Source organism: Rhinopithecus roxellana, chromosome 2, assembly GCF_007565055.1.
Source record: "Rhinopithecus roxellana isolate Shanxi Qingling chromosome 2, ASM756505v1, whole genome shotgun sequence".
Classification (NCBI taxonomy): Eukaryota; Metazoa; Chordata; class Mammalia; order Primates; family Cercopithecidae; genus Rhinopithecus; species Rhinopithecus roxellana.
The window spans coordinates 36,093,068-36,108,760 of NC_044550.1; the positions used below are offsets into that span (position 1 = coordinate 36,093,068).

Consider the following 15,693-nt stretch of genomic DNA (forward strand, 5'->3'; position numbering starts at 1 on the left):
TGCAGGGCACCAAAGAAGGAGGATCAGGCAGCTAAGACTTAAATCCCAATTTCCCAGATGGCTTACAGGTAAGGTTTTTTAAAGGCAGAAAGGCAGAGGTTACAGGCGAAGTCAGAAATCAATATACGGAGACTATACATTGGTTTGACTTAAAAAGGCAAGGCATCTCAAAGTGGGGGCGGAGTCAAAGATTTTCTAGTGTACGATTGGTTAAGCAGACGACGTTTTGTCTAAACATTTAAAATCTACAGAAAAATATGTAATATCTGGCTCATGGGCATGACCTCCTCCAGGCCTCTCAGGAGGAAATTTAGAACAAACAACGGTGGTCAGAGTTCAGTCCTCAGCTCCCCCTTATCTGAGGTCTATATACCAGTGCATCCATTTGGTAGAGGTTCAGGTTTCTGGAAAACAACTCAGGGATATATATTAAGATGTTATCTATAGTTTCTATAGGGGAACCAAACATCCCATGATTCTAACTTACTGGCTATTGTTTTGAGCCGCTATGTCTTGCTTATCACATTTCTCTTTTACTCCTCAGGGCTAGCTAGATGCCTGGAATTTCTCTTGAAAGAACTCAAGATTTTGTTTTTTTAAATTTCCTTGTTTGGGAGTAGGGAACAGGCCCCTAAGAAGGGTCTCCGACTCATCTCAGGATGCAGTGGGCCTGCGAAATACGTGGATGGGGATGCCATGAGACAAGGCTGAAAAGGGAGCCGGGAACAAATCAAGTTGGGTCTTATAAGCCACAGTACAAAGTTCAAACTTGATGCTAAGGTGCGGTGGGAGCCACAGAGGATTTTAATTAGAGGAAGCATATAACCAGCGTGTGTGTTTTAAAGTTCATTCTTTATTCTGTTAATACACTAATAATTCAACTAAATTTTAGAAAAAAAAGGAAACTACAGATAGGTATAACTTTTAAAAAAATTACCTGTAATCTCACCAGAGATAATCACCATTTGACCATAAGTAACAAGCAATCTGTCTCACTTATCTATTACTGTTTAACAACCCTCCCCCAAAACCTCGTGGCTTAAAACAATAATTTGTTGTTTCTAGTGAGTCTGTGGGTTGATTGGGATCGACTGAGTAGTTCCTCTATTTTCTGTGGTGTAGCTGAGGATACACCCACATTCAGCTGAGAGCTTAACTGAGGCTGGAACATCCAAGATAATCTCTCATCCTCAAGAGTCTCTCTCCACATGGCCTCTCATCTTTCAGTAATCCAGCTGAGCTTCTTTGCAGCATGGTGGCTGGCTTTCAAAAAGCATAAAAGGAAAGCTGCCAGTCTCTTAAAGCCTAGGCTTGGACATATACTGAATTTCTTCTGCTGCATTTCAGTAAGCAAAGCCATTCACAAGGCCAGCCAAAACTCAAGAGAAATAGACTCCACTTGTGGATGGGAAGAGTGGCATATAGGCACAGGGATTGGAAGACTGACTGGCCATCATACTGGAAAACTATCTACCACGCAATTTGATTTGCTAAACACAAAGTAAGTTGTTGACCATTTCTGGTAGTAAATAGTTAGGAAAACTGAATTCCAGTAACAAATGCAAAATACCTTGTTCTTGTCCATATAGGAATCTAAGTGGGTTGTCTAAATAAGCTGACAATTTGCATGTGTGATGAGGGAGGAGGGAGGTGGGAGTTAGCAGGAACACCATATTGAAACCTAGTGTTGAAACGAGAGAAATTGTAAAAAAGAAAAAGGCAGACTCTAGACAAAGAAAATGGTTAAAATTGTCACGAGGAGTGTTCTGCAGCCAATGCCTCTCTACAGTTAACCTGAGTATGTATTAATTCTGAGTGTGACAGGTAGTTAAGACACATTATTTGTCTAATCACACTTCCTGGGAAGAGGAAACAGCAGCAGAGTCAAACAGATGAAGACCCAGGACCTAGGCACGATACTTCACCACGCACAACAGCAAAGTGTGTGCACCACATCCTAGAAAATCACAGGATCAAAACCTGAAAGGGCAAATCTCTTGCCAAGTCAAGGAGAGTAAGGATGAGGCCAAAATGATAGCTTTCTCCTCATCCTCTGCTCTGAAAAGGGCAGAGGCTTCTCGATTTTATTCATCACAGTCATGGGAAAGCCACCTGGCTGAATGGCACAGGAGGGCATAACCAGGCTCCTGGACTTGTCTGTGAGCCTCCTAATAATGCCCAAAGACAAAGGATAGCGCTTCTCAATTTTCACCTGTCTTCCTCATCCACACTTCCACTGCCTTAGTTCAGTCAGACCAGTCTTCATGCTACTCCTCTATATTGCTCCAGTTCATCCTCTGTATAGCTAGCAGAGTTCTCTTTCTCAATACACATTTTTTAAGGTCTAGGAAATGGCAAGAAAAAAAGGCCACAGACAGGTGCAGTGTTCAGATTAGACAGAGACTTGTATGTCACGATATAACTTTTTCTCCTGATTGTGGGTGACCTACTGAACAATTTTTCAGGAGACAGTTAAAATTTTATTTTAAAAGGGTATGTAGGCAGCAAGGCAGAGACCAGAAGTAAGCCTGGAAGCTGAGAGATCACAACTATATTACAGTACCTCTGGTGATAAAGAGTACAGGTCAAAACCATGCCAATGGTAGAAAAAGAGGGGACAGAGTAAAGAGATATAAACAGTATAAACGAAATCATACAAATGATAGAGGCTGGTGACCTCCATAAACAGGCAAAAGGAGATGAGCATATCACCTAAGTTTCCGGCATGAATAGACAGAATTATTCACTGAGAAAGACATAAAGAAACAGCAGGTTTGGGAGTAATGAGAAACCTCCAACTGGCATGGCAGCCCATGTGAATAAACAGGTTGCAAGCTCAGCAGAGAGGTCTAAACTAAATATACTAAAAACCGGAGGGGGAAGAGGTAAAGCCACAGAGATACTTACCCAAGAAGAATATCCAGTAAGAAAAGCAATACAATCCCACAGGAGCTAAAGAGAGTCTTGAGATTTGGTAAGCCACAAAGAACTTTTACATCTCAACAAATCAAAATCTGAAAGCAGAATATATTACCTACTATTTACTAATATTATTTAGTAAGACAGGAAAGGTCATCCTCAAGTAGAGATTCTCCCCTAGGAGAGTAGGAAAACATACCCCTATCTCCAGAGAAGAGGTGTTACATGAAAACCATATTCAGTATACCTGACTTTCTAACTAACTAGAAAAAACAAAGGTCTACAAAAATCAAACTAGATGGATGGGGAACCTGTTGAGGGGAGGGGGCGGGGAAGGAACACCACTTGCAAAACAACCTGATACTTTTGAGGTCCACAAGAGCTAGAAGCCATCACAGCCAACACCCCATACTTACTAACCAAACTGATTAAAACTTGATTTGTCTCCTGAAAGATCGTTCTAATCTGCCAACCTGAGCATTCTGGTCTACTTAATACCTGTTGCCTCTCACTATAAATTAATAGGCATTCTGGTAATACACCAGTCTCTGAGAGCATACTTAATGAGTCCATCCCAGAAACAGGTCAATTCTCAAATGACAGATTCTCTTTCAGTATCTCCAAGGCATAGTGCCAAACCTAGAGAACTTCTGCTAGCCAGTTAGAAGGCTCACTCTGGAATCACTGTAGCCTCACCTAAAGTCTTCTTATTAAAATACATCAAACACTTTTAACAGATTAAAAATTAAGATGTGATCCCAAACAAGGAGAATTCATTAATAATTTTATTTTGAATTACAATCTATTATCACTTCAAAAAGAGCCACTTCAGAAAACATCCAATGGATGTTGACTTACCAGTAAAAATGTAAGTCATCAACGTATGATTTATACTACAGAATACATAATAAATTATATTTACATGCAATGACTAGACTATCACACAAAGTAAAAAAATACAGTATTTTATGTACATTTTAAAAGATTTACATGTTCATATACAATTTATAAAGTTAAAAATTCTCTGTACAAAATCATACATGTACAGAGTTTATATAAGCCCCATTCTTATGGCTGTATCACCACACAGATTTGCTTAAACCTATAATACTACAAACACTCGGGTTCTTCATACTCAATCTTGGCACCCATATAGCAATACATCATTTTGAAATGTAAATTACAAAGGAAATAAAACGTAATCATGCAGACATTTTTAATATAAGAAAATGAGATAAAATGTACCACCAGATCAACATTTATCAATTCCATAGATACTGGGTTTTCAACTTACTGCACTGTTTTCATACAAGTACATGCAAAACTAGCAGATTATGGATTTTTAAAGTAACATTAAAATAATACCATAGTTTGACAATACTTGGGCAATAGGAATGAAACTAAGAGCCCTAGCCTAATTATTTCTGCAGATCTGCATCACATCAAATAGACACTGATCATTTAAAAAACAAAACAAAAATGTGTTTGACATTTAAGAGCATATTCACTCTTCTGAGAAGGGGGGAGGGGGGAATCTATGATAAACCATTAAAGGATTATCCACTGTCCCTGCTAAGGAAGCACTTGCATACTTCCAATCTGCTTAAATAAAGACATCTGAAGGTTTTATAAAATGTTTAAGATAAGCTACACTAGTTATTTTTAAAAATCTTGAAAAGTAACAAATTGAAGGTATCAGCACCTTCCCTCCTCCCCAAAGTAGCTAAAGATCAACAAGAAAAATAAAGTGCCAATGTCTAAAGTATACTGTTAATGGTTTAAGAGGCACTACCTCATTTGATGGCTTAGGATAAATATGAAAATAGGCCAGATCTGATCTGAATAACAAATAGAAGGTAGGTATTCCAGTATATGTAATTCCTGACTAGATGGGGGCTAAACCAGAAAACTACCTATTCCCCCATTTATTGCTCTGAAACCTGTACATATAAATTCTGACAGAATAATCAGATTTCTAAGATGGAAAGCACAGTGTTTGTGCCACTTTGAAGTTGAAAAAGAAGGTGCACTCTTGATCACTGGGAGGAGAGCTGCTGAGACTCTCCTCTCCACAACTCATATCTTCACAAGAGTCCTCACTAAAGAGAAAAAGAGACAAAAAAGAGGATACCATTACTTAAAACACACTTAAATGCTTTATAGCCAAAATAAAGCTGCTATATGAGCATCTCTAGTGAGGATTTTTATATTCAAAATGTATGCTTTACAGAGACAAAATTTATAAGGACTTCCTAAATGAAGTCTATAGTATCTCACTGGAAAATACAGATTTTTTTTGACTGGGTGCAGTGGCTCATCCCTGTCATCCCAGCACTTTGGGAGGCCAAAGTGTGAAGATCGTTTAATCCCAGGAGTTCAAGACCAGCCTGGGCAACATGGCAAAATCCCATCTCTACAAAAAATATTAATACAAAAATTAGCCAGGCATGGTGGCACATGCAAAAAAAAAAGGAAAAGAAAAAGAAAATATAGGTTTTCTGAAGTTTAAACAAGTTACTATTTGCCAAACTATTATTCTTGTACCAATTAATAACTCTATCAGCAACTAATTGTAGAATTCTAAGTATTTTAAATCCAATAATGAAGACTAAAGACAACATATCTCCTAGCACATGGTCTATTTAGATGTATTTCTTGCATCCGTGATTTCTTATACCACTTACACTCTCAAATATCAAAGTAAACTAACAAGCTATGAAAATGAAACTTCTGGCCCTTTATCTCTACAGCATAAAACAAACAAATTTAGCAAAATTATTCACTTTACAAACACAATAATCAAATTCTGAATAAGACGACACCAACTGACAAACCTCTGAGGACATCTATAGAAGTCTTCCCCATTAGTGGTGGTGATTCCCTTTATTTTCCAGGCACCTACCCATCAATCTCTTCTCCACAGCACAATATTAGGAATTCATACTAACATTACAAAGCCCAGAATTCTTTTTCAGTTTTTTTGGGGGGGTTTTTTTAGCTGTATTTCAAAAGCAAGGGAAATAGGAGAAAGATGGAAAACAACCAGTTTAAAAAAGGGAAAAGAGGCTGAGTGCAGTGGCTCACACCTGTAATCTCAGCACTTTGGGAGGCTGAGGCAGGAGGATCACTTGAGACTAGGAGTGTGTAAGACCAGCCCTGGGCAACATTGCGAGACCCCATCTCTACTCAAAAAAATATAAAAAAGAAAAAACTAAAAAAAATGGAGAAGACCTTATAAATCATTACATATTTTAACAAAACTACTTCTGGTTAATTTGCTTACCTGAAGAGTTGGGGTTTTAATTCTTAGCTCTTAGTGTAGGGGCTTGCTTTCTCTAATGTCTTACACTATTCCACAGTTCTGAGTATAATAAACTCAGTAATATTTCGTCTAGGGAAGTTTAATTAGTCAAGGAACCCGCCTACCTTTCACTTTCATCAAAACAACCCCCCTCAGGTATCGTTGGCAGCTCAGGAACACTATAGTAGCTGTTGTGGAGGTTCTGGGCTGTGCGCCTTGAAACGATCCAAACCAACTTCTTAAGATCTGGTTTGCAACATTCAGGAGAAGAATACTCAGCTAGGCATTTAGAAACTAACTCTCTCCAGTAAAAGAACTCGGTGTCATTAATCTGAAAAAAAAAATATTTTAAGAGGTTATGGCAATGTCTCCCAAATCTTGCAGCACCTTGGAATCACTAGGTGAGCCATGAAAATAGATAGATAGATATAGAGATATATAGAATAGATAGATGGATGGATGGATGGATGGATGGATGGATGCCTGGCTCCCACTACCCTCTTCCACCTCTGGTATTCTGATTTAATTGACAAGGAGTGCAACATGGGCATCAAGAGTTTTGTTAAGTTCCCTAGGTGACTGTAATGTGCAGCCAAACTGTCAAAATTTGGGAACCACTGGTTTAGGAGAGGAGCACTGTAAGTATAAAATTACCTAGGATTCAATACACAGAAAGCTTTGCCTAGTCTAAGAAAACGCTGACCTAAAAACGCTCTGGGTCTGTTAATAAATCAACTATCAAGTATAGTCCTTAGTCTCAATGCAAAGAAATTCAACATTCCTTTTGTTACAGAAACCAATTTGGGTTCCTGTAACAAGGCATTGTTTGGATTGCTGGCAACACACACTTATCTTATAACACCAGATACAAAACTAAAGAAGTTAGCAATATGAGAGAAGAGAAATTTCCCAAAAAGGACATAGTTCCGCCACCACTGGGGAGTGCTCCAGTTTATTTCTTTTTTTTCTTTTTATGTTTTTCCTTCCTCCTTTGGAAGGTCTTCAGTTTATTTCAACGTATCAATTTTCACTGAAGATGGTTCCAGCTATCACTTTCAATAAAAAGTTCAGATAAAAACTAATAAAATCATGATTAAAACAAAAGCGAAAAGTTATGTTACAAACAAAATGCTTCACATTGCACATATTTTCACCAGAAAACAGAAGATCTATCTATTTTCTTGGCCTCCCATTTTCACCTAATCTAGCTACATCTTAACCACTTATAATCTGGTTTCTACCACTTCCTTCTCATTGCTCTACTGACATTACCTCTGACACATTCAATGACCTTCAATTTTCATTATATTGGATCTCTTATAAAAATTCAATACTCTTGACCACCTCCTTCTTAAAAACCTCCTTCCAGTCCAACAGTGCTCCTACTTGTAGGGATGTACCTTTCTTCACTTGGCTACTAATGTTGGGGGTAAAGGCCAACACTAAAAACCCCAGAGCTTCAATTGACCCCTACAAAAATGACTCCACAAGCTTTTAATGGTTTCAACTATTGCTTCTTCATGAGAAATTCCAAATCTCAATCTCCAGCTAGTTTATCTTCTTATTCCAAAATGCCAAACACCTACTAGACACCTACCTGTGTATACACGCATCTAAAATCATACTTCTCTCACCACAAATTAACTTCTTCCAAATCTCCTGCCAATTATGCTAATATTACATCCACCATTAGGTACAAATCTTGGTCATTCATGATTCCTTGCCTCATTTCCATGCTTGGCTTCCAAAACCACCGTTTTATGAGTTGGACACCGTTTATGAGTTGGACAGCTTGTGACTAACACCTAGACATTGTACCTGCAAGTCTATCCTAAAATGACTTTTAAATCTGTCTAGTCTACCAATTCCTTGGCCATAAGCCTTTGCTGTCCAAACTTTCACTGTCCAAGATTCTTTTGCTCCAAACAGGCTCCCAGTCATAGTGCTTCTCCTAGTCTGCCCTATTTCTTTGCTTAATAAAACCCCAAAGTAAGCTGGGCACGGAGGCTCATGCCTGTAATCCCAGCACTTTGGGAGGCCAAGGAAGGTGGGATCACTTGAGGTCAGGAGTTTAAGACCAGCCTGGCCAACATGGCGAAACCCCATCTCTACCAAAAATATAAAAACTAGCCAGGCAGGTGGTGAGCACCTGTAGTCCCAGGCACTCGGGAGGCTGACGCAGAAGAATCACTTGAACTGGAGAGGCTGAGGTTGTGGTGAGCCAAGATCGTGCCACTGCACTCGAGCTTGGGCAACAGAGCAAGACTCTGTCTCAAAAAATCGCCAGGTACTCTCTATATTCACTATTACCTGGCACCAAGACACAATAACAGATGACAGAACACAACACTTCATGTTAACTTCCTTATTTCCCCAACCAGACTGAGAGTTTAAGATAAAGGACTGTGCTTTTGTTTTACACCTCTTTGTGACTGTAAGACTTACTTTTACTTAGCTGGCGTAAAGGATTTGAAAAGACATTGGGGTTTAAAACATCAACATTGCTGGTGTTATTTGATGCTGCTGCTAATGGGATGACAGTTCAGCCCTAGAGGTGTGATATGATCCCATCCTATCCCATTAGTGTTTGTTCTGAGTCTACTTCCTAGTATGCATTTTAGAACAATGTGTATGTGGCAATGTAACAGCTGTACTATCATATGGCATGATTACTACAGAAGGGGCACCTATATGCAGAAAGAAGCTGGGCTAAGTGACCAAGTTACCTTCCGGATTAGTATTGTCTGGGTCAAAGCTGCATTTTGAGAACTTTAACACTACAGATATAAGAAAAAAATGAGTGTAAAAGTTAAGAGTCCCATGAAGTATTCAAGTTTAAGTCACTACAGAAAAAAATGAAACATCAGGAAAGAAATTTGCTTTAAAGAATAATGACTATAATTACCTTGGAATGTTTTTTAACTAGCAAGAGAATTTCCAGTAATTCAACAGATTTCAAAGTTTCTACTTCCAAATTGAGAAGGCACAAGGCTAATACAGATGGCTGTAAGAAAAAAAAAAGGAAAATATTGTTTTAAAATTCAAAATAGAAACTGTGAGATATATATGTAAGCAAGGAATCGACTTACTTTTGCTTTTGAAAAGACGAGTCGGCAGTTGCAAGCTTTCAGCTGAGCTTCTAGTTTATCAAGGCTCAGTATTTCTTTCCTATAAATGCAAAGAACAAAGATTAATTAAACTTTCAAAGATTTAAATGATTTTAAACGATTTTAAAGATTTGCCAGGGCCAGATGCGGTGGCTCAAGCCTATAATCCCAGCACTTTGGAAGGCCGAAGCGGGTGGATCACTTAAGGTCAGGAGTTCAAGACCAGCCTGACCAACATGGATAAACCCCGTCTCTACTAAAAATACAAAATTAGCCGGGTGTGGTGGCACATGCCTGTAATCCCAGCTACTCGGGAGGCTGACACAGGAGAATCACTTGAACCCAGGAGGTGGAGGCTGCAGTTAGCCGAGATCACACCATTGCACTCCAGCCTGGGCAACAAGAACGCAACTCCATCTCAAAAAAAAAAAAAAAAAAAAAAAGAGAGAGAGAGATTTGCCAATAAAGTCCAAGTCGAAAGTTTGAAGAAGATAAAAATATAAATTTCATTGCCATTCCAATTATTTACTGTTAGCTACAGCAATGCTCAAAGTATAAAATTTATCTTTAATCCCACTGACCTTTCTGAAGTATGACAAAGTATAATAGTATGGTATAAGTGCAAAAAGTTTAAGGCAGTAGTAGCTTCCAATTCATAGTGCAATTTTTCTGAAATTATTTTTTCCATCCGTTTTATGTCAGAAGCAGTACATTTACATTGACTAATCCGGATCACATCATGAGTGGATGGAATATTGCAGTCTTCTTCAACTATTCTAGCAGCCAGCAAAAATGAACAGACTCCAATGCAAGACAAATGTTTGGGTTTCACCTGAGAAAAAAACAAGAGGCATCTTTTAACAACTGTCACTTCGACTTAGTAAAGCAGATGCTTATAATACTGTAATGATGCTTCTATTCTTAAGACAGAACACAATCAGGCTGCTTCTCTTACATGTACTGGCCCTTTACCCACAGTTATACACATTGTCACATTTTAGATCTTCTCAACCTCCCTTAAAAAGAAAAAAAAAAAAAGGCAGCAGGGAGCAGTGGCTCATGCCTGTAATCCTAGGACTTTGGGAGGCTGAAGTGGGAGGACTGCTTGAGGCCAGGAGTTTGAGAACACTCTGGCCAACACAGCAAGACTATTCTGGTCAACACAGCAAGCCTCCGTTTCTACTTTAAAAAAAAAAAAAACAACTTTTTTAATTTAGAAAAAAAGTTTTTTGAACCTTTATGTAAATTCAAATGCAGGTACAAAAACTTCCATGCAGGTTCAAAAGCAAGATTTCTAGCACTAAAGTATAATTTGTATTTCAGACTTATGAAATTCATAATACAATCTCCCCAAAAATAAATTAAGCTTTTTAACACCAAAAAAAATGTACTGGGATATTAAAATATTTTATACTTATCTTTTTCCATAAAAATCTTTAAGAATCATTCCATATTTCAATGTAATTTTGCCCGAGAAATATCACATGAGTGGTGCAGAGTGGGACATACATAAAAGCTGCCATGGACAGATGGCTGCCCTTTTCTTTTCAATGCCCTGAGAACTGGCCCAGCAGCTGACAGCAATCCTAGTGGCAGAAGATTCCCCACCATTTTTCTAGCCATTGCTGGTGACTGTTAATAAAACCATGGCTCCCTGCTTTCAAGAGACTTCTGGGGAAGGCGGCCGGTCATATTTAATAGACTGTTATGCTTCATTTGTCATGCTTCAGTATTTTAAAAATCTAGGCTTCAAGAGAAGCATGATGGCAGATAAAAAATCTTATTTTGAGGACTATAAACATATGACAAATATCTAAAAAATAGTAGTCTCTCTTTTGTCACATCTTCAAGAGACAGTACTTAAGAGGTAAAACCTAAGACACAACATAAAAACCTAACATACAACAATACAATTAATCTTGTAGTCTTATTCTGGCACTAATGATCACAATTCTGATTATAAATTTTTATGTACAGTGGACATTATTATACCCATTCGATAAATATTTCTTGAGCCCTGTGTGCTAGGCACTGGGCATAGAAAACGGAAGACATTTATAAAAATGATGAAATACCTTCATAAGAGCCAAGAATCTGTCCAAAATATTGACAGCCAGGACAAAAGTTTCAGTGCAAGATCCAAAAAAGTTGGCTAAACTCCTTAAATCTTCAACTTTGGCATTTCTCAATCCTGGACACAAAGTGTTATCATTCTGCAATAATAATCAAGAACCAAGGTTTACAATTTTGTTAGAACCAGATGAAAAGCACATATAGATCCAAAGAATAAGGTTAATTTTTTTCCCAAGAATAAGATTAATTTTTTCCCCTTAATCTTCAAGCATATAGATGGAAAGAGTGGTATCACTTAAGTAAAGCTATACACTTTCTCATCTATAAGACGTAAATCACTGCTTCTTAAAAATACACATCATAAAAGAGCTTCAGCAATTTAATATAAGGTGAACTGTTCCAAGATTTCGGAGAGTTACAGCAAATATAATTCAATTCCCTTGAAATGGAGAAAGAGGGTTCTTTTGTTTGCTTTTGCTTTTCTAAAGTCATTTAAGATCCTACTATAAATATGTATTTCACAGGCAGAGGGTGTTTGCACAAATGAACTGCTCAATTCACCAAGAGTCTCCCACCCTGAAGCTGCAGGCTGGAGTGCAGGGGGCGGGGAGCGGGGGAAAGGCGGTGAGGAGGGTGCCACATTCAAAACAAAAACAAAAAAAAAAAACCCACTTCTCTAAAATATCACTCTTATTCTTGCTAAGAAAAGCAAAAGCATGACCCTGTAATAAGGTTTATCTTGGTACTCCAGAAGGAACAACTTCGATCTTAAGAAATTTTGAAGGCTTTTGTCATGATTCAACGGGGAGAGGGGTTGTTACCTCCTCCAAGCCCCATCAGCTGCTTCAGCAAGTTATCTTTTCTGCCAACTTACCTCCGGGGTAGCCTCAATCAAACTCAGCCCTTTTTCTCGAGGTTGGAATCTTTCTTCTTGTTCTAGGTAGAGGTTCAACAATCCGAGGAGTTGGACCCCTTCACGACCTGCCAAGTGCTCTGCCCCCAAATCCTTCATCTGCAGCAAAGACACCACACAGAGAATGTAATCTGGAGGTAAGAGGGGAGGGGAAGCGGGATAGAAAGGGCCGAGGCCAGTACCTCCAGCAAGGATCGCCTCAACACACCCGGACAAGGAGAGGGTGAAGGGACCAGTCACGTCCTCCAGAGCCCCAGGGCAATCCCCACCAGGGCCAGGGAGGTGTGGCAGGGGGAGGAGCCGTGGTCAGGTCCGCCGGCCAGACCTGGGTAAGACCGGCCAGCCCTGGCCTCTCGGTGTTTCACAAACAGGAAACTGTCCGCGGGCGCCGGCGTCCCCTCGGTTTTCCCCACCTGAAGTCGCGCCGGGGAGGGCCTTCTGCCCAGGGCACTGCAGTGAGGCCAGCGACTGCAGTGGGTCCCGGGGATGGGGCGTTGCACAATAGGGGGGAGGGGAGGAAAAGTCTCGCGACTGAACAAAGAAGCGGAGGGAGGAGACTCCCGAGCCCCACCCGCCCGGGGCGCCCAGCTGCAGAAGCCCCTCTCGGAGAGTCCAGCCCCCAGCTTTTCCCATCCGCTGCTGCAGCACCGATTCCGGACTTACCCGAGAGGCAGACACCCCTGTCCCAGGAGCCGTGGGGTGGCGCGGCACACCCGGCTGCGGTCCGGGGACAGAAATCCAGTCCAGTCCAGCCCGCCCCGCGCCCGACCGGACAACACCCATCCTCCCACTGATGCTGGGGCCCTGCAACTCTGCAGAGCCCCGGGGCTGTCAATCCGAGAAGCACCACCCCAGCGAGCCCCCGTGACAACACGAGCGGGGGAGGGGGGCACCGAGGCGGAGACTGCCCTTAGCCTAGTCGCCCCCTCCGTCCACCCGACCAGCATCTATCTGTCCGTCGCGGGCGCCAGCTCCCCCCAGGGCTGGGGCTGAGGGCAGCACCCTGGTCGCTCCAGCAGTTGAGGGGCAGGCAGCACCGAGACACTCGGATGGTACCGACCTCCCCGCAGCCCACAGCCCCCACCACGAACAAAGAAACCCACGGCGCCCCTGGGCGGGCCCACTCACCGTGCCGGAGACGCGCCTCCACCCGCCCGCGGTCTCACGGTCCGCAGGGGCTGGGCGCAGCGGGGACTTCCGAACCTGTCTCACAGGTCGGGGACCCCACTGCCTCAGCGGTGCCCCCGGCCCGGCATCCGACCCTTCTTCCCAGGCACCGCCGCCTCGGCCTCACAGCCCCGGCTCCATCCCGCTCCCCACGCGCCCACCCTCCACCCGGGCGCAACGCCGGCCGCCGGAGACCAGCCCGCCGCCGCACCTCCGCAGCCTCAATAGAGGCCTCTGTGAGCCTCCTGTTTTTGTTGTGAGTTTCGACGCCCCCAAGGGGGCGGGGCACGTGACTCCCCGCGGAGGGATCCTGCACTTCCTCCACGGACTTTAAAAAGAGTCCCGCCCCTAAGCCGCTGTCCCCAGCCTCTCTCGCTGCCTCCCTAGCTCTCCTTGGCTTCGCCAGGCCAGTCCTCCCGCCCGGCATCAGGGCGGAGGGCGGAATCTGGGCGTCGGGCTTATTCCGGGATTGATTCGGGTTTGGGAACAGGGGAAGACTGAGGAGCGGAAGGAGATCGTTTCTAGTCTCATTACGCCTTTTAAAGGTCCCAGATTTGTTTTGTTTTCGCTGTTTTGAAAAGTCCGCCCAAAGTAGCCGGCTCTCTGATTGGATGCGGGTGGGGCGAGGGGAATGCTGAGTACCTGATTCACCCTCGAATCTGGATTGGCTAACTTATCAGTCTTGGAGCCCTCTGATTGGCTCTCTCCGTATCCTGAGCCTCTCTCTGCCTTGGGGCCTTAGCAACTCCAGGGTCTGAATTGCGCATGTCTAGGTGGGCAGCGGGGAAGGTTTTCAGTTACCAGCCCTGCGGCACTGCCTTCTCTCCTGGCTGCGTCCGCCCTTCTCGAGGGAATGTCACGCTCGCGGCGTTTCTCCAAAGAGCTAACTTTTGTGACAGCCCTTTCAGCCACGGGAGCGTTTTCTACATTCCTTCTTTATTTTGTCTTGCTGTTCCATTTTGCAATAACCCACCAAATTATTATAACATTGTCGGGGCGTCTACTAAAATATTCAATAAATGCTGCAAGTTTGGATGTTTGTTTTAAAATTTTCCAATCCAAGAGGAAAAAAAAGTGGAGAAGACAGGTGAAACAAGATAGGCAAAAAGTTGAGAGTCGAAGCTGGGTGATGGGTACTCGAGGCTTCGTTACACTGTTCGTTCTACTTCTGTGTCTTGGAATTTTTCCATAATTTAAAAAAAATTCAGGAGGAACTGAAGGAGGGGTTTTTAAATAAAAACGTAGCACGCTGATGAGGGTACGTAAACATCTAATAATTACGGCGTACGTCCAGAGGTTGTAGTTGTGCTGTTGTTTTAATGAAGACTCCCAGAGCTTCTTGGTCCTTGGTAACCCATAAATTATCATTTATTATTCATTATAATTAGCTTTGTTGTTATAGGCGACACTTCTCCCAGGACGGGACAAAAAGCAGACCAACCAAGTGCCTTAGGCCAGAGACACTTTCACATGGAATATCAATGGGGGATGTGGAACATTTATTTGTTTACTCTCTCACTCTTAAATTAGTAAATACCATATTCTTGAGTTCTAATCTACATAATCAGCCCCTGGGAACAGATTTCTCTTTTCTGTTCTTCTGTATGTTGTCTGTGAATTATTTTGTTACTTGTGAAATATGGGAAGGCACACGACATAGCTTTGGCAGCGTTCTTCTTTGCAGAGCAACTAAGGAATTTTTGAAGTAGGTCCCTTTGCATATTAGCCCGGACTAAACACAAGCATCTGTTTGGAGCACAGAGCAACTGGGGGAAGGGAGCCCAAAAAGCTAACACCTATTTCAAAGAGGTGTGAGCTTGGTGAGCGTTTTGGAAACTAAGATAAAATTAGCACACTAGTTTTAAATGATTTGCAGGCTACATAATTTTATCCAATGCTTATTTTATCTTTTAAACATTAAGTGATAACTTTTACTTGACATAATCATCTTGCTGGAAATCTATGCTGATAAACATAATAGGAACATGAAACTAACTTGGAGACTAGAGCTAAGTTTAAAATTACAGAGATGACAGCTCATTGTACAGAGCATAAAAAGGCCGAGTGGACAGGGCCCACAGGCAGCAGCTCGACCAACTGTCCACCACCAGAGAAATGAGAGTTCGTGATCAAAGCATGAAGGAGACTGGGGATGTTTTTTTCAAGAAGACAAAGGTAAAAAAGGAACATACGTTATTTTATAAGTGATGTGA

The 15,693-nt window shown here is 41.7% G+C and overlaps 1 protein-coding gene across 1 annotated transcript; it reads right to left on the minus strand.

Annotated features, from left to right (window-relative positions):
- Positions 1–833: 833 nt before the first annotated feature.
- Positions 834–13,932, minus strand: CCNG2 (cyclin G2). The gene is made up of 8 exons (XM_010362682.2): positions 13,442–13,932; positions 12,275–12,412; positions 11,403–11,540; positions 9,909–10,159; positions 9,310–9,388; positions 9,126–9,224; positions 6,346–6,551; positions 834–5,018 (listed from the first exon to the last, which is right to left on the minus strand). The coding sequence occupies exons 2-8, from the start codon at positions 12,410–12,412 to the stop codon at positions 4,895–4,897; spliced, it is 1,035 nt and encodes a 344-aa protein (XP_010360984.1). The 5' UTR covers positions 13,442–13,932; the 3' UTR covers positions 834–4,894.
- Between the last annotated feature and the right edge of the window lie 1,761 nt (positions 13,933–15,693).